The sequence below is a fragment of the Rhodnius prolixus genome, unplaced genomic scaffold (genome assembly GCF_049639745.1).
Source record: "Rhodnius prolixus isolate KJV_2025 unplaced genomic scaffold, Rpr scaffold_9, whole genome shotgun sequence".
Lineage (NCBI taxonomy): Eukaryota > Metazoa > Arthropoda > Insecta > Hemiptera > Reduviidae > Rhodnius > Rhodnius prolixus.
The window spans coordinates 29,389,670-29,408,276 of record NW_027411604.1 but is presented as its reverse complement, the minus strand read 5'-3'; the positions used below and the strand labels follow the sequence as shown (position 1 = coordinate 29,408,276).

General features: G+C 32.8%; 2 protein-coding genes across 13 annotated transcripts in view; one reads left to right on the top strand and one right to left on the bottom strand.

The window, feature by feature from the left end:
- Window positions 1–14,815, top strand: part of LOC141454634 (uncharacterized) — a 66,822-nt gene extending 52,007 nt beyond the window's left edge. For 2 of the 3 annotated variants that reach the window (XM_074129083.1, XM_074129085.1), the window contains 7 exons: window positions 2,266–2,417; window positions 4,432–4,494; window positions 5,172–5,355; window positions 5,987–6,131; window positions 6,421–6,585; window positions 10,892–11,044; window positions 11,625–14,815. In XM_074129083.1, the coding sequence (XP_073985184.1) occupies window positions 2,266–2,417; window positions 4,432–4,494; window positions 5,172–5,355; window positions 5,987–6,131; window positions 6,421–6,585; window positions 10,892–11,044; window positions 11,625–13,584 (2,822 nt within the window). In that variant the 3' untranslated portion in view covers window positions 13,585–14,815. The remainder of the gene's footprint in view (window positions 1–2,265; window positions 2,418–4,431; window positions 4,495–5,171; window positions 5,356–5,986; window positions 6,132–6,420; window positions 6,586–10,891; window positions 11,045–11,624) is intronic. The other variant, XM_074129086.1, reaches the window with a different exon arrangement.
- LOC141454637 (chymotrypsin-2-like) overlaps window positions 1–18,607 on the bottom strand; it is a 105,295-nt gene that overhangs the window by 55,697 nt on the left and 30,991 nt on the right. For 5 of the 10 annotated variants that reach the window (XR_012458848.1, XR_012458846.1, XR_012458850.1 and 2 more), the window contains 2 exons: window positions 5,583–5,701; window positions 3,353–3,441 (listed from right to left, as the gene is read on the bottom strand). The gene's annotated coding sequence lies outside the window, so the exon portion shown is untranslated. Of the gene's footprint in view, window positions 1–3,352; window positions 3,442–4,093; window positions 4,202–5,582; window positions 5,702–10,929; window positions 11,047–13,994; window positions 14,136–17,715; window positions 17,905–18,607 lie in introns of those variants that run through there. The other 5 variants (XR_012458847.1, XM_074129090.1, XR_012458852.1 and 2 more) reach the window with 4 other exon arrangements.

The following is an 18,607-nucleotide window of genomic DNA, read 5'->3' as shown; positions in this document are numbered from 1 at the left end:
CCCCACCGAAGGATAAAGCATTTAGCCGAGTGAATTAGAGTTGGTTTTGAATGAATCAGGGAGAAGTTGCATTAATGGCGGACAAGCATCAATATGGAAAGTGCAACCAGTAGAATTAAATATCTGAAGATATAGAAAAAAATTACTCTAATAATGCTTTAAAAATTGCATGCCTCTAGCTAGATACTTGATTTCAATTTCTACCTGCTAATAGAGAGTTAAGATGTGCAGAACAATCGACTAGTTATGGTAAAATCATACAGAAAATTGCAGCGCAGAAAAAACAAAACCTTTCTTTATCAGAACGCCCATAAACGATTTTAACAGAAAATGTGACAGACCAAAGAAATCAGATACCAATTTTGGAACCTTATTTTTACCCATTTCCACGTTGAGAACTTGTCTCATACTGAGATTTGGAAGACAACCATATTTTTTTTTTTAATTCGAAGTTAAAACAGTTACGATTATGCTCTAAAAAAGATTTTAGAAGTCAGTACGAAATGGATTTTTTTTTTTTTTTTGCGCATCAACAGCTGAGGTTATTAGCGCCCGGAGCTTTTTCCAGTGCACTGCCGGCCTCTGGACAGTGTTCTCTCGTTACAGACAACACTGTCCATCACCGGACAGTGAGCTGTAAGAAGCTCCTAGGAAGAGAAAATCTAAGAAGGGTCAGCTGCTGGATTCGAACCCGGGACCTCCGCGTGGGAGTCCAGTATGCTAACCTCATAGCTAATCCCTTCCCTGAAATGGATTTGTAATGGATCATGATAAGCATAGAAAAACATTAGTATATTGTGAAGTTACCCACCTTCTGTTTGCATAATTACTAAAAAAGAAAAGTCCAGAATGTTTAGTAAAAATGAAAAATAACAAGTGTTTTAATTTTACTTTGTTGATGTATTCGTAATCAATTAATTTCGGAACGTGTGGGGGATTAGCCCACAGCGTCCTAGTCTGGTGGAGGGGCTGCCTCCTTGGGGCATCCAGACATGTCCCCCAAAAGGGAGGGGGGGGGGGTTTCCAGGGACGGTAGCCCTGAGTTGTGTACTGTATATGCCTTACTGATTTGTGTTAAGTGTTTGTAGTGTCTGTGTTAGTGTACTGTTCTAGTGATTGTGCATGGTGTACTGTGCTGTGGTGACCCGTGGGGGCGCTACTCCCCAAGTAACTGCATGCAACAGTTACCCCTTCGAACTGGAGGAGGGTACGGCTATGTGTGGACTGCGGGTCCATGAAGAAAAAACTAAGTATATGGTGACCACAAGAAACGGAAGAAGGCTCTGCGACCTCGAGGTCGGGCAACACCGTTTCGAAGGAGTGGGGGCTTTCAAGTATCTTGGAACTACCCTCACATCCAAGAATGAGGTAGGCCAGGACATTAGGAGCAGACTGACGGCAGGAAACAAGTGCCTGGGTGCTCTGAAAAGAACGCTCCGGAAAAAAGATGTTTCCAGGAAGGCCAAGATCACCATATACAAAACAGTGATTAGACCTGTAGTGATGTACGGGTCGGAGACTTGGACCCTGACAGTGGCAGAGGAAGCCAGATTGGACTGTTGGGAGAGGAAAGTGCTACGATGCCTATTCGGCCCAGTGAGCGAAGACGGGGTTTTCCGGATTCGGAAAAACACGGAGCTATACCAACTGTTCGGAGAGGACACCTTGGTTTCATGTGTAAAATTGAGAAGGCTCCAGTGGTTGGGTCACCTGCGCCGGATGGAGAGGGAGAGATGGCCCCGCAAAATATATGAGGGACATCCTGGAGGGAGAAGGCCAAGGGGTCGCCCGAGGCTGCGCTGGCTGCAGGATGTGGAGGCAGACCTCCAAAGACTCCGTATTGGGCAGTGGAGGAGGAAAGTCGGGGATCGTTCCGAGTGGAGAGATTTGTTGATGGAGGCCAAGGCCCTTAATGGGCTGTAGCGCCAATGATTAGATTAGATTAGATTAGTTTTAATTTTAAACAGGAGCGTATGACTCATCCATCAATATCATACTTAAAAATATTGTGAGAAAAATTCAAAGCTCCCAGAATATTTGTCAAAATAATAAATAAATTGTAAAAGCAGAATTCAAAACACGTTGGATTCCTTTTTCAAAATTAAATTCTTCAGTAAATTTTTTAAAGTCTTGATCTAACTTCATATTTTCTCTTATTGTAAACATTTGATTAACAGAAAATTTAATTTTTCAGGAAATTATAATCTATTTACCAAAAGATGTAAACCATTTATTTTGTTTTTTTGTTTTTTCTGTACTTTACAGGATTGAAGAAGTATGTATTCCTGTGTACAGTTTGTGGTGGATTAGCTTCTTTACTTGGAGGTCTGTTCCTAGGAGTTTATCTCATATTGAGATCCTACACGTCATCGTTAGACTACTTCGAAACCATTCCCACATACATACCCGCCTCTATGGTACGTATGCATTATTACATTATTATTGTTCTTAAGAAAAATTGATTGAAAGTGACGTTTGCCAATTAAGGAATTAGAATTGCTGTTCCCATGAAGGAAAATAACTTGTTCAGGTTGTCATTGATGGGCTAGATTTAATTGTAAACTATAATACCAAAATTTCATTCTAGCCAATGTGCCCAATAATCTCTTTTAGCATGAAAGAAATGTAGAAGGGTAAATCCATCCAATTCTTGAGTAGAAGTCTGTTTTTCTACAAGGGTTACGAATTAAAACACGTCTCGGATACGACTGAACTAATATCTAATCTAAATGAGACGCTTACTAGGCCTAGAAAGAAGTTCTGATTTAGACCTCAGAATTAAATCAAACGAGAAACCTGATTAACCAACAATCCAAAAACCATACCACACTAAATTGGACAATAGTACGGATGGGCGAGGAGAGAAGCGCTATAAAGTGAAATATGTGTAGAACTGAACTAATAGAATAAAACCGTGAAAGAATCCTACACTCAGATGATAAAAATTATAAAAACGTTCTGGAACCATCGTAAGAATTTGGAGTGTGGATGCCTAAAGTAAAAGTATACACTTAACGAAATTTAAATGCTAATTATTAGATAAAAAAGAAAAGATACACCAATTCACCACTGATTTAAAGAATACCAGATTTAGGAAAAAAAAATTGTAAAAGTTTATTTTAGTTTGTCAATTATCAGGCGATATTTTTATTAATTTGTTTTCTCATAAAAGTATCAAAAGATTTCAGCACCCTTTTTGCATTTAGAATCAGTTATAATAACTGTCTAAGGAAGTAAACTTTGAGTATTGATTATTTTAAATATGTTCCACAAATAACCTCCTCCAAGAAAATATTGATAAATAACCAAAATTAGAATTACTATTTCGTTTAAGTCCAAATGCACCACTTACCTTTTAAAGCTTGAACTTGGAAGTTGAATATTTAAAGTAGATCCAAGGATTTAGGCAATCCCTTAATTGGTTTGAGTGGGACACAGCATCTGCAAAAAACGTAACATTCATTTATTACTTTTAGAAAACCCAAGTGAATGAACTAAATTCTTGATATCACAATGTTTCAAATCAAACTTTTTGTTTTCTTTCCAAAAACAGTACTTGAATTTAATATATTTTTTTTTGTAATTAATATAAAGCTTAAGAATAGTTTAGTAAAGATTGTACTAATTAAATGTTTCGCTTTAGTAGCAGCTGGTGTTATCACATTGAATGAATTCCATTTTCATGAAACAGTTAACTACTGTCTAAACCCATGTTTAGATTAACATTGCAGTTTTATTGAAAATATGTTGAGATACACAGTGCTATATTAAACATAGTTCATTTTATCCTCTATAGCACACATGTTTTCCTTATTTCTGACCAACCAGTTTCTGACTTTCATCGATATTAATTTGTCAGTCGTAAAGTTAGATTTCTATTTACATGTGTGCTGTAACGGATAGTATCAAGTATTATAGTTCTATTATTGCCTAAAATATCCGAAGGTATTTTGAAACTAACAAAATTCAAATTGTAAACAATAAGTATTTGAAATGATTGTAGGACTCTCTATGTTTATTCCACATTATCTGTTGGAAAAAATAAATTATGTTTTGAAATTATGTTTAAAAAGAAATGGTTAATCTCATTTACCTTCAATATTCTACACACATTTGGAAAACAATTAAGTTCCTACATGATCTCAAATCCAGCCAAATAACTAATTACACCTTTAATTCACAGACCAATTTAATTAACAATATGGCGGTATTGTATATATATGGTACCTGCCCTATCTGGTGATAAAAATAAAAAGTAATTCATGCTAAATATTGAAGTGCTGCTCTATCTATTGACAAAAATTAGAACTAATTAGCACATTCAATTAATAATTTTTAGCCCAAGCTAATATTTTATAATACCCAAGTATTATATATTTTATTTAACTAATTAAACATTAAAAATTATCAGATTATCTTTTTCTCTTTCAGTTGCTTCTCACAGGATTAGGAATAATGTGTTTGGCGAGAAGAAAAAATCGTTATGCTGTTTTGGTAATTATCAATGTTATAATCTACTATTTATGAGAGAATCTTGTAGGCAATGTCCTGACTTCTTATTATGTATATAGTATAGACACAGAAAGTTAATTGAATTGTTTTGTAGACAAAATCAGTTTGACTTCTTGAGTCCATCTATATTTGTCGAATTTTTGATATAGAGCACTAAAGTTAAGGATTTCCCTAGTCTTTACCCCTGGTAGTTGTATGCCAGCGGATTACCGAAGAGATCTTCAAACCAGTTTCATTCATAATATTAATAAAACGTTCATCTTGGAAATCTCTTTAGAATTAAGTTAGAATGCTGAAATTTGACAAAAACACCCTTGCAATAAGAACAGTAAGCATTTGTTCACCTTATTTTCCTTGTAAAACCCTTTGGTCATTTGAGGTATAATTCTATTTGTGTGATTGTACCCTCCCTAAAACTGGTAACTATTTATAATTACAAGAAGTAACGCTTCACTTACTCCAAGACTGGATGGGTTAGGCAAGAAAATGAAACTTTTAATTTAAAACTACATTTTTAATTTAAAAATTCAGCAAATTCTAAACATAGAGTTTGGCTTTTTTTTTTTAGGATAGCGGTGTAACGTTTTTGCAAAATGTGTTCCACAAATCTTATGTTTAGTGATTAATCAATTGTAAATATTGCTTTAAATTTTTTTCAGATAAAGTTGTGCGGTGTTTGTTGCCTAATTTGTGCAGCAACATGCGTGTTAGTTACTGTTACTACGACTGTAATTCATATGAGCAGGCTGCAATCACTAAGAGAATGTGTATATACTACCAAAACACAAACTTGCACTTGTTATTCAATGCTGCTTGAAAGTGCATCGGAGAGAACTGATGAAGGTATGCAGTTTTTATTATTATTGTTGGTTTAAAATTTACTTAACGTATGAAATGAATTGTTGGCTCTGCAAAGCTGAACAATATTGTTTTCATTAATTCTGAAGCAGTGTAGTGTGCAACAGAAATTTTGTAGATGGAAGTTTCACTTTTTAAACAGATATCTGAATTTTAAACGAAATCCGAAACCGATTAGAATGAAAAAAAAGAACAGTTTAATGAAAAAGTACCTGTGTAATGTTGGTTTTGATGGAACCAGTACAATCTATTTTCAAAATTTTGAAGTGGTCAAAAATCTGACGTCTGAAGAGCATCTTTCCTGCTCCTTTTTGAGTAGAATGTCTCGAATCTGTAAAAAAAAAAAAAATTTTATTAAACCTATTAAAGTATATTACATGCAACCTCATTACAAGTGTTACAAAATTTTTAGTGTAAAAGAAAATTGGCAGAAGAAGTTGCGATTTGAGCAAACATACAAGTTTATCCAATAGATTTTTTTATTTTTGTTTATTAATTTTTCAAAAATCTCTCTTCTTGCTACGTCGCTGTAATATTTGTACATTTTGTGTTCTAAAAATTTAAAAGTGCTCTATATATTCAATAATGTTAATAATATGTAAAACTATTTTTGCAGGAGCACACTATGTATTTAATTCAACGCCAGATTGCGAAGTAATACATGGTGCTTTATATTCATGTCTGAGAGCAATGTTTGGATTATCAGTTATTGGAATACTTGTGTGCATCTTTTGTTGCATGCTAGTTTACCAGTTATTAAGGTTAGTATATATTACTTTATTTTGAATTTTAGACTAGAGAAATTGTAATTGTGGTGTTCTAATTCATAAGACTAGGCTGCTTGACTTAAAGTGGGATCCATTTGTCCCTTTTTGAAATATTTTTGACTTTTGTCTGTTCCGGCTCTGGTACATTGTTTTTGATAGAAGTGGCTATCCTATGTACATCGTTTCTTTGCAATGTTTTGATTTCAAAATAAGCCATAACTGTAACTGAAAAATACTATTGATGTTTACCAACAATTGACATTTATATTTAAATACTTTTCAGCCATGAAAGGAAAAAGATGTACTGGGAACAATTAGAGCTTAGATGTCGTTACCTCTATGGCCAACCGACTAGAAATCAACCTGTAATTACACCACCGCAGAGATGTAGTCATTGTGCTTGTTCCCAGCAGTTCAGATATCCAGTCGAAGGGACCTTTGACAACAGGTGATCTCTCTATTTTATTCCTTAATTTTAATTTCGGACTTGGTCTTAATTAATGCACGTAGAAGATTATTGTTTTTTTTACAAATAATATTTTTGACAATCTTCTTACGATTATATTGTATATTCCTTTCCGACTAATATTATATTTAAACAAAATTAAAATGCGCTTGAAAACTTCTGAATTTTTTTACTATTTCCTGACTTACGATTGAATAGAAAAGAATGGAGAACATTGTAATATATTTCTTATAATCTTTTTATTAATGTTTGTGGCAATGAATCTTTTAGATTAATAGATGTTATTTTTAATTGAAAAATTTAGTGCGAAATATTTTTTTACATTGTTTAATTGTTTTCTTTATGCATTTCTTTCCTGGGACACTTTTTATTAGTTTTGAAGTTCTTTTTATTGTCTTCTTTCATTTTAGAATTGCGCAGATTTTTTTAATTGGTATTTTTTCTGATTATTCTCAAGATTTTAGGGTATTTATAGTGAAGGGGGAAAATTTTATATAATTAATGTGCAAATTTGTGTGCCGAGCTGAAAATTGAGATGGAATACAAACCTTAACAAAAACTTACAGTTTTAAAAGTTAAGTATAAGGGTTGATTAAACGCCAAAAGGTACACAAGAGATTTTTGTACCTTTTGGATAGATTTTCCTTTTTGTCTATTTTGCAAAGTTACGTCTGCTTTACAGATTTTTTTAAAATTTGGAATAAGCTATTCTATCATTATAACCTGAAAAAGTGTTAAGTCGGAGTTACTACCACTGGCGAGATCTTTTTAAAGAATGATTATAGTTGCGGTGCCCAAACCATACTCAATAACAATTTTTTTGAGAAAGAGTTTTGAATAAAATAGGAAGGTATTTGTACGTAAATAGCAAAATTAAACTGCGATTTCAGTACTTCCTTTTAAGAAGAGCAAGAAAAATAAACTGCGATTACAGTACTTCTCCCTAAAAGGCAAAGATTTTGAATCGAACGACAATTCATTGATGTAAATCGGTTCACTCATTGATAATTTTAACGATTGCAGTACTTCATCTTAGTAGGTTTGAGAGCACGATGGCATTTCACAGCCACGTAGAGGAGCTTTAATCACTTCTTCGTGCTAAATTTTATCAAAATCAGACTAAGCGTTATAGAAATATTGGTAATAATAGTCTTAGAAAGGGCCTTACTAGGGTGAGGCAAACTCCCCTCCTTATGAGGCATAGCGTCGAGACTTTTAAAGTGCAAATCTGTACAAAATTTCGAATCGAATGACACTTCATTCATGAAAATCGGTTCACGTGTCGATAATTTGAAACGATTGCTATACTTCCCCTTAACAAGTGTAAGAACAGATCGTCGCTTTATTGTTACGTAGGGGAGCCCTAACTCTATCATCCTACCAAATTCTATCAAAATCGGGCCAAGATTTACAGAGTAATTAGTAATAATAATTTTGGAGGGGGCCTTACATAAAGGGGGCTAACTCCTCTCCCATTCGATGTACAGCGTCGAGACCCCCAAAAGGCACATCTACATAAAATTCCGAATCGAATGACACCTCATTCATGAAAATCGGTTCGCGCGTTTAGGCGCTACGTTGTTTACAAAAAAGGTAACAAGAAGAAGAAGAAGAACAAGAACAAGAACATTTTTTGAAAAAGCCGTTTTTGCTCATTTTTGGCAACTTTTTTCTCGAAACCTATTAGATCTGGGTGGTTGCAAAAAAATTACAGTTATAAAGGAGGATTTGGAGTATTTTTTATAGAAAAATAGAAAAAAATTGTCAAAGTTGGGTGTTTTTTAACGTTACGCTTTTTCGTGCAGTTTTTGATGGTCAACCCTTATACAACTGTCCTACCGGACAGTTTTAATAAAAGAGAAATGTTGCATTCTATCTACCACTGTTATTTTTCCACTGTTTACTTATATTTTCTCAAGGTAGGCGCCCATTTCAGTTGTAAAGGGGTATTTCGGTAAGTGCCGGATCTAACCTGTATAATGATGTGAAGATTAATACAGAAAAGGTACGAAATGTTCCAATAAAGGCGTTTGGATAACTTCTTGCAGCTAGTTGAAGATTTGATTTCCATTAGAGAACGCAATGAAATAGGCACAGGGAGTAGAGCATATGGCTAAATCTCCAATGATCTTATTGTAGCTTCCTTAAATAACAATATTGGTAGCATCTGGAATCTAAGGTGCTTTGAGAAGTGCACGTGGCTATGCCTAAAATGATGTAATGAATCTGGGAGTTTGTTAAACCCAAACCAGTTACGCATTAGATCTGTGCAGATGCTTGTTTAGAAAGTTAGGCTCCATTTTGATCGCCGAATTCCTAAAGAAGTGGCTAATCCACTTTCCATCTGATCAGACGTAGTGCTGGAACTGAGTTTAGATGGCATTGTTGGAAGATATTTTCTTTATTGATGTAAACATTCCTAGAAAGGTTGTTAAAGAAGAATACATTATTGTTGGAATGCTGTTTGATTGTATCGGTTCACTAATTATTTAGTTTTTATTCTTATTTCAGTGTCTGTCTTCATGACAAGTGCTGGAAATGTTAACTACATTTATCTTTCAGCTTAATATAAAATTCTATCCCCTTATTAGTAAATTCGAACTGTTGCATTTTCGTATTACAATACAAATTAGAAGAATAGAAAACTGTAGGTCATTTTGTGTTGTTTAATACAATGCATGTGAATTAATATTAAAGCATGTTAATTTAAAAGACACTTGTTTGGAATATCATACAGATTTTAATTAATTTTACCAATCACTTATGCTTTATAAAAAAACTGAATTATTGAATTCAGATTGTTCATAACTAGCAACTAGCTCCAATACTGGTGCTCTAGAATGTAACTTGTTTACTAATAAATAGCTTATGATCACGCTCATGAATAACGACAATAACCCCCAACAAAATGGTTGAAAGAGAAGTTGTCACCATATTTAATTTTTTAAATATTTTTAAAATTTAGTTGTCGAATGAAAATAATAATTATTCATTTCCAAAGAAATTTCTTAAAAAGTTTTGTAGCTATTAATTAACCATCAAATCCTAGTATAGCTGAACCCAATTATTTACAATTTTCCTTCAGCACTACATCATGCTTTCGTTGTGGTGGAAGTATTTATACCAGGGGGTCATTGCTATCTTTAAATGTTTCGCAATGGCCAAATTATTATATAATAAAAAATAATAAGTTTCTTTAGGAAAAGTTTATTTTTATATATGCGAGCATTTTAGTAAAAGTCAGCAATTTTGTCCTTGGTTTCTTCTTAAAAAGGTATATATTTGAAGCATTGTATTTATCCTGACTTGTAACACAATTAGGTAGTTGCATTATAGTGTATCTATAAAATATGCACCATAATTCCACTAATTTTCCTGAAATAGGATGGCAATTTTTTTATTCTTAATATTTTTTTCTCTTTTAATTGGAGAAAATAAGGCTTGCCAGGTGATAACTCAATGTACGATTCCTCTTCCATCCAAGGAATTGTAAGTGTACAAAACATTTTGCAAGCAAAATGCTCTTTTTAAGCAAATATTTTAGCCTGAACACAAGAATTACACAGTTTTGTGAGTGCCCTATCTTGGATTAAGAATAGGATAGATTGTTTTTACACCATTACTTTGCCTAAAAGTAGTCAGTTTATTGTAAACTATTTCTTGTAGCCTCATTCCAGTCTTCAAAACACTGTGAATGATTAGGCTAGAACACTGAGATGAATTGCCATTAACAACAGAAACTATAGTTTCTCTGAAACCCGGTATTTTGCATTGGAGGTATTCTTTTTATTATTTCTGTCAAACCTACTTCCTCCAAGGTTTTTTTGAGCAGTTCTATTGCTCTAGAAATAACCTCTTATTTCTTGGCATCCTAAAATCAACGCAATCAGACCATTAGCGCAAGAGGGTCAAAACTAAATTTTATATTTAAAAGTTAGTTGTTTGTTCATATGGGCAGTGTACCAGCGGAATGTTGGAGGTCAACATTCATAATAAGTATAGGTGTATATCTTTGTAATTGTGTTTGGCTGTTCCCAAATGAAATTTCTCACAAATATCTTTACTAAAACATTCCGACATTTTCTCGGTAGCTTGAACTGGTCCGCTGATATAATTAACGCCTCATTCTATTTATATTTTTTATTTTTTATTTTTTTATTTTGTTTACTTGCTTTTTATTTTTTGAGATATTGTGGTTTTCTGTGAAAAGATGTATATATATTTTTTAATTTTTCCTTCTTTTTGAGTTTTTTTTTTCATATAAAATTTATTATTTTCGGGTAATTAGGCTATGGGCTGGTGGTCGTATCGGTAACCTGTACTCACCGAATCCTGTTGGGGACGAGCCGGCAGCTAATAGCGGTGGTAGTGGATGGGCTTGGAGACTGCCCTGGTCCAGATCAGACAATTCACAACAAGTCCAACAGCCAAGTGAAACCAGGTCTGTTTATAGTTTAATTAAAAGAATGAATGTAATAATCACCAAGGAAAACTACAATATCTGCCTACAGAGAAAAAAAGTGTTCACTAATGAAACACTTTTTTTTTATTTTGTATTTTATTGGAATCGTTATTTTGTTTTTTGCTTTAAAGCTTATATTCAAGCTTTATTTGCTTTGATTATTAAAATTATAAATAACTTTTTGCAATTGCAGTATTGTTTAATCTTTCCAAACAAGTGCACATTGATTTTTTGAGTAGACAGTGGTGTAGTAAGGTAGTTGTTTGTATCCGGTTTAGGTTTTCCTAAAAGTTGTTTTATCCATTTTTTAGTTTAAGAATATAGATTTTCAAAACCTTTTATTTAATCTTATTGAATCCGACATATTGATGTATCATCGATTACTCAGTAACTGTTCGCTCATAAATGAGTCGACCGCAATGAAGTTATGTCTGTTTCAATGAAACTTCTATAATGAAGCGAAGTTTTAAGTGCGTTAGTTTAAGTTTCATTTCATCATTATTAAATTGCTATTTAAATACATTAAATAAAACAAAAGTTTTCTTTAAATTTTTTTCAGAGAATCTGTAGGATATAATCAACCCTTAAACTGTTCAAGTCCAGATTCCCAGTATGGTTTTACAACACAGGGAGTGGCTACAGTTTCATCGGCTACATCAGCATCTTATACAATGATTGAAGCTCCTCCACAGCAAGTCTATCAATGGGGACCACCACCACCATATTCTGATCCTAACAGTCCTCGTAGAGCTTGTGCACCAGGGCCACAACATACTTGTCCTAGCCGTCAAGGACATGCACACGAGTATCTAAATATTGGCGAGACTGAACATGAAGAAAGTCGTACATTAAGAGGGCGTAGGCTTGGTGACTCAAGTTCTTCATCGGCTAAATCAGATGAACGTAACAATCAACGAATAGAACAAAGTGTATCACCACGTGCAAAATATCAAAGACAACCGCAAACAAATCCAGCACCAAGAAAACGGCCAGATTTAACGGAATCTGAAGTATATTTTGCGGATGTATCTAGTTGTTGCAATGGATCAGTGCGTAATGATTCATTGTTATATGATGAGCCGTTAGCCCCTGGTGAAAATGAAGCTAAGTTACAAAGACATCCTCATGGGCTTTCTTTTAGAAAAGATATTCCGCCTAAACAACCAAGATTTGGCCCTGATAAAAATCTAAGATCTCATATACAAGAGAGTAGTAAAGAATTTCAAAAAATACCCGAAGAACGTGGATCTCCAGAAGCGTATTCTGAAATGGCCCATGATGGTTCAGAAGAAGATGATCCTGAGCTGGTTAGTTTTAGCCAAAGGAATGAAGGAAGAAATCGCATTAGTGATTTGACAAGATCTCAGTGTAGAAATAGAATGGATCTAAGTCAGATGAATCAAGATTTCCCATCGCCAATGTCTATATCATCACCATCAACTGGAAGCAAAGATTTCTTTCCTGATACAAATAATTCAGATAATGGTTCGGCGGATTCCGTATGGAGCGGTTGTTCACCAGATTTTCTAGCACCAGACGCACAATATGAAACTATACCGGAACATAGAATGCGTAATGAAAGTATTTCAGGTTCGTCAAAGTTATCACCATCTAAACGTAGAGTACTTGCTACACAAGATTGGCACAATTATCAGGAGCCAGAACCAGTTGTATTTATACAGAATATTAATTCACCTAGAAGTCCTGAAGTGAAAGCAAGCAAAGAAAGACCAAGAAATTCACCAAGAATAAGAAGAAACGATGTAAATGATAAACCAGGTCCTTTTGATCCAGATGTAGGTAATTTTGAGCCAGAAATGCCAGATTTTTGCCATATAAGTAGATGTGAAAAGACTGGGCGAGAAAATGTGACAAGTAGTCAGATTTCCAATAAATACAATCCAAATGAATCTAGTATTTCTAATTTTGATAGATGTGGAAATTTATCACAAAATTATTATGATGATAATTTAGAGCAGACAACCAACTCACCAAATAATTTTCAAAGATATACAAACTCCGAAGGTGTTCATTCACCCAGGCATCATTATGAAGAAATAAAGGAAAATATGAATACGCCACATTATGAAACTTGTACAACAACGTGTACCTCAAATGTACAACAACCATTTGCCAGACATCATCAACAGCCACAACAACAACAACAGCAGCAACATCATCATTCACAACAGCATCATCACCAACAACAGCAGCAGCAGCATTCATCACAACAACTACAATCACAACCACCACCACCACAACAACAACAACATCATCATCAGCAGCCAATAAATTCATCGCAAGATTTTTGCACAAGTAGCAAAAAAGATGGTATGACAATAAATAATACAATCGATTCACCAAAAATATTTGAAAAATGTATATTTACGAATTCAGCTCTACGTAGTTCACCAGAGTGTATCGCTTTAGTGGATGAATCTCAGTGTTCTCATAATGACTCGTCTTGTAGATGTTCATTAAGCTTGAATAAATGTGTCACAGACGATTCTAATAATTAGATTATTAGATAATGTACATGTGAAGAGAGAACTTTAAATTCATGGGACTTTTATATGTAATATTTGTTTTAATAATTTTTTATTTTTATTTTAAAAGATAGGCATCCTCTTCAAACTGTTTTTATCAATGTAGTTAATTGATTTGAAGTGGAAAAAACTATTTATATTTGGAACTATCCGCAAAACTTGTCAACAAGTAAAATCCACAACATTTACCTAATTAAATGAGGGTATAACAAGAACAATCAATGGAACTACAGCGCCCAGAAAAAGCCCTCCTTCTCCGATACCATAATCATTAGTTCATCTCATAAATGCGAGTATAAACTGTAAAAAAACTGTTATGAACAACTCTAGATCGTTGAATTGTTGCACATGTAAGTTCATTTTATTAAAAAGTTTATACCTACTTAGATTTTTCTGGGATACATTCAGCAAACCTCTTGTGGAGAATAATTTTGATTTCAAGCACAACTTAACGCTCAGAATCTATCAAAAAGAACAATAAAATTATAAACTACATTGTTTAATCAGTTTGAATTGTAGTTCAGTTAATAAAGAACAAATAAATGCAATCTAAAAAAAGATTTTTTCATTGTAATGAAAGTGATGCTACTGTTCACTCTTTACTACTTTTGGTCTGTTTATTAATTTACATCAGCTGTTTGAAAATGGTGAGTACCTGATATATTTCATATTCCATTAAATAATTGGCTTATTTTATAAATAACAAAACGGGGAGCAAATGTCATAGAAGTTTCTTTTTTTGGTAATATTTTTTGTGATGGTAACAGAATAAAATTAATAAAATAAAATAAATGTATATAATTTTTTAAAATAGAAATATGTTGTCTATTTCATGTTTTGTTAATCAGTTAATGAAATATTTTTATTTTTTTTAATTGTTATCTGAACTTTCCTTATTACAGTGAAAAACAGAATGAACTAAATTTTTATAATAAGTACCCACCAAAATTTCCATTTTTTAAATTTATAAATATAAATATATATATATATTGCGTTGTATCATATGTGCCTTAGGCTTCATAGGAAGTTATCAAATTAATAATTGAATTTGTGATTTATTTTGAAATATTCAAAAGAAAATTAATTTGTATACATTCTAGATTTTATAGTAGTATAATACTTTACTTTTTGTAAATAAATATATTTATTTGCTTAAAACATTATTGTCTACTAAATGTAATGATATTAAAGTAAGTTTTTAATATTTTCGTAATTAATCCTTATACCAAAACCTTAAAGGATTCCAAACCATTAAATATACTCTCCATTCTTCATTAAAAAAAAAGGTCAGTTATAATATTCAACATTTAATCAATTAAAGAGAAAAAAATGCCCTAAAAGACAATTCAAAAAATGCAGAAATGGCGAACTGGAGTTGGAAGAGGTGATGATAAAGACAAATTTTGAAAACTGATGGTGAAGAGTCCTAAAGGGCCCGCTTAAGGAAGGATTTGATAGAGACTGCTGTTCTGCGAACAAGAATATAAAGGTAAGGACGAGAGCAGTATGATGGGAATGCTCGGAGGATTTAAAGTAGAGAATTTGAAGGATACAAGCTGGACTTTTTATAAGCTTGGTACAGGAAGGACCCGTGGAAGTAAAGGCGAAAGGCAGGGAAGAGCCACAATTTAAGCGATACTTATAACTGACTGAGTAAATTGATTTTAGGAAGAAACAGAACGAAAATAATACCAAAATCTTCAGTTTCACTAAATAACATATAATAATTAAAAACATAATAGAAGAGCTATTTTTCGTAAGAGTTGTCTTGACATAAAAACTAAATGTACTAGTTGAATTGAAACAATAGATTCTGAGGACAGAGGTATTTAAATTTGAAATATGATAAGATGGCTGGAATAAGTACCTTAAAACACACAAACAATTATAGTTATTATTAGTTTGAAATTAAATAATAGGTCTATAGGTTCTAGGACTATTTGGGACTTTTAAACTAAAGGAGAAAACAAAATCAAAAGAACTAAATAAAATTATATGGCAGCGCACTAGTTTCCTAGTAGCTCCTGTCACCTAGCGGAAAATATGTGTACTAAGCAGCACTAGTCTCTTTGTAGCTCCTGCTGTCTAGCGGCAAATATGAGTACTAATCCAAAAGTTCAGGTAGTCACAAAGTTTAAAAAAAAATTTTTATTGTTTGTTTGTATGTTTTATTTTTTAAACAGAGCAAATGAAAGTTGAGCTCATTTGAAAAAAAATGTTTGCAAGAAGTATTAAAGTAAGCATTTAATTTTATTTATTTTCAAATTATTTGTGAGGTTCGGGCTAGGAATGTGATTTAGAAACAACATTTATATTATTGATATTACATTACTTTCTATTAATGACAAAATTATAACTGAAGGATGAAATATATTTCAACCTAAAATTACAATTGTTCGGTAGGACAGTTGTATAAAGAATGATAGTCAAAAACTGCTCATAAAAGCGAAATGTTGAAAAATGCCCAATTTTGACTAAGATCTAACTTAATTTCTGTCTAACCTGAAAGTAGAATAATTTCAATATTTTAATTATTTATGAATTTTAATGTCCTTTTTAAATTGGGCTCCATTTTTATTCACAATATATGGTAGATATATTTAGTTTAAGTATCAATGGATGTACTTCAAACTGGAAGATGTGTGCAGTTCTGTAGTTATCTATTCGTTTTGTATTTGTCAATTACATCAAACCAGAAGTTTTGGAACTGTTTCTAATCTGTGTTTAATTTAGAATTGACTCAATTTTAATTCAACTTTTATATTTGTAAGATAGAAATTCTATGACTTTACTTTTATTCTAAAAAATTATCGAACAATTATTCCTACATCATACTATACTATTTATAGCAAACGAAAAAAGATTTTTAAAATGGTGTTCCCAATTTCATGAAACAGGAACATGAAATTAAAAAAGCAACTTTCCTCGCGGAACCCCATGAATTTTATTGCGGATCCTGGAACAGCTACTTCAGAGGTATGACTTATTAATAATCCTCTCTCATAGCCCCCCGAAAATGGCTTTGCTAGAAAATTTTTCGAATAAAACTAATGCGAAAATGTATCCTTAGAAGTTTTAATTGGTGTGATTTAAAGATATCACTGGAACCATTTTATCGTAAATTGCAAAAACTAAAAAAAAGATTCAGTAATTTTGGGAAAATGCACTTTTGATTAATAGATTTGGAGCGAAATCTTATTTCAAATGTCCTGGAAGCAACAATAAATTAAGATATAGTTTTCGGTGATTTCTAAAAACATTTTTTTTTTTTCTTACTCTGGAAAACTATGAATTAGAAAACTATAGTTATTTTGGCGAAGGTGTCAGAGAAAGTGAACAAATTTTTCTAACTCAAAGAACGTGAAAAAAAATATATCTGTTGAAAATAAAACATTTTCTTCTAGGCAGGAAGTGAATGTAGAAATTGTTGAAACATTTAAAGTTGGCATATAAAAGAAAAGAAAAACTGAAAAGGTAAAAGTACTGTTTACTTCTATTTAGTGTTAGAAAGTGGACAAGTGTGGTGATGTTGGGTCAAGTGGACGTCGTAAGTTTTGTGGTAAGTGGCCATGTGCGGGACATTGTTAATGTTATTGCCTGTGGTGGATCAGTATTAATGTGTCCGTTGTGACCAAACTGGACACCCGCAAGGCCACTCTATGACTAAGAGGCACGCCTACAACACAATACCGCCGGACTTACCCCCGTACAACGAACAGCAGCATGTCTTGTATCATCTTCTCCTGGGTAACTTCCTTTTCTTTCCAATTAATGACCACTACAATTCATTATTTACTATAACGGGCAACTTAACAACAATATTTCTAGCTAGTAGAGCACTTAATGATCTAACCTAGTGCAGTTTTATAGATAGATTTTTCTTTTAGACTTGGGGATGTTTTTGATTTAATAAAGACTAAAGAGAAATAAGGGCTTGGAACCACTTTTACTTTCTCTAGATGCTAGCAAGAAGAAATACTGTCATTTTTAAAAAATGAAAAAATGACGAGAAAAGAGGTTCCATTCAAAAACTAATCAATCATTCACTGCACTGAGTTTTTTTTTCGAAATACGCTCAGATGAGTTTCAATAAATTTAGCTTACTGATTGCGTAGATCAGCGATTTCCAACCTTTTTTGGCTCACGCACCACTTGGTAGTGTACCACAACGTAAAAATGATTGTATTTCGTGAAATTTGTTCCTTGTTTTATTATAAAAACATTAGGTTTGTGACATAAACATTTTGATGAGCCCAAATCTTCTAAATTAATTTCTTTTAACCATTCAACCACCTGTAAGTACCAATTAAATTTAATGTTGCTTGGATAGAGCTTACTCATTAGAATCAGTCTCTTTAAGCCAGATATTTACATAGTTATCATTTAAGTTCTGTCACATGATAATTCTATTAAATTGACCTTATCTTTTATCGATAATTATGTAACTTTTTCTAAATTTTCTTTATAGAAGGGGTTTAAAATCCAATTATCATTTGTGTTTTCGGATTTTGGAAAATACTCCATGAAAGACAATTTTAATCCTGTTAAATGTGCCGTTATATTTTCACGTATATCTTAAGATAGACTAACCTTATTACTTGTACACACAAGTAATACAATATTTACTCGAATTAAATGAGTTGCTAAAATTATGAGCTTGATTAAAATGGCCTTATCGAAGCCCTCATGGCCCATCTCATTTAAGTCATCTTTGTTTTGTTCATGCTTCTAGAACTAAACCTTTATTTTATGCAGTTCAGTTTGGTTTTTACTTTCTATTTTAACCTTACTAATGTTTTTATTGAACATTTGAAAGAGCTATTTGAAAACCTTTATCTAAAGAATTCTATTCCTTAATAAAGTTCAATTCAAACGTTTACGAGGTGTGGCTATTAAATAACGAGACTGCTACAGAAGAACTATGCATGCACCAAATCCTAACGACCGACAGCTATGCAGCATAAAGCCTTCTCTTTCGATTGCAGCGTCAGAGAAA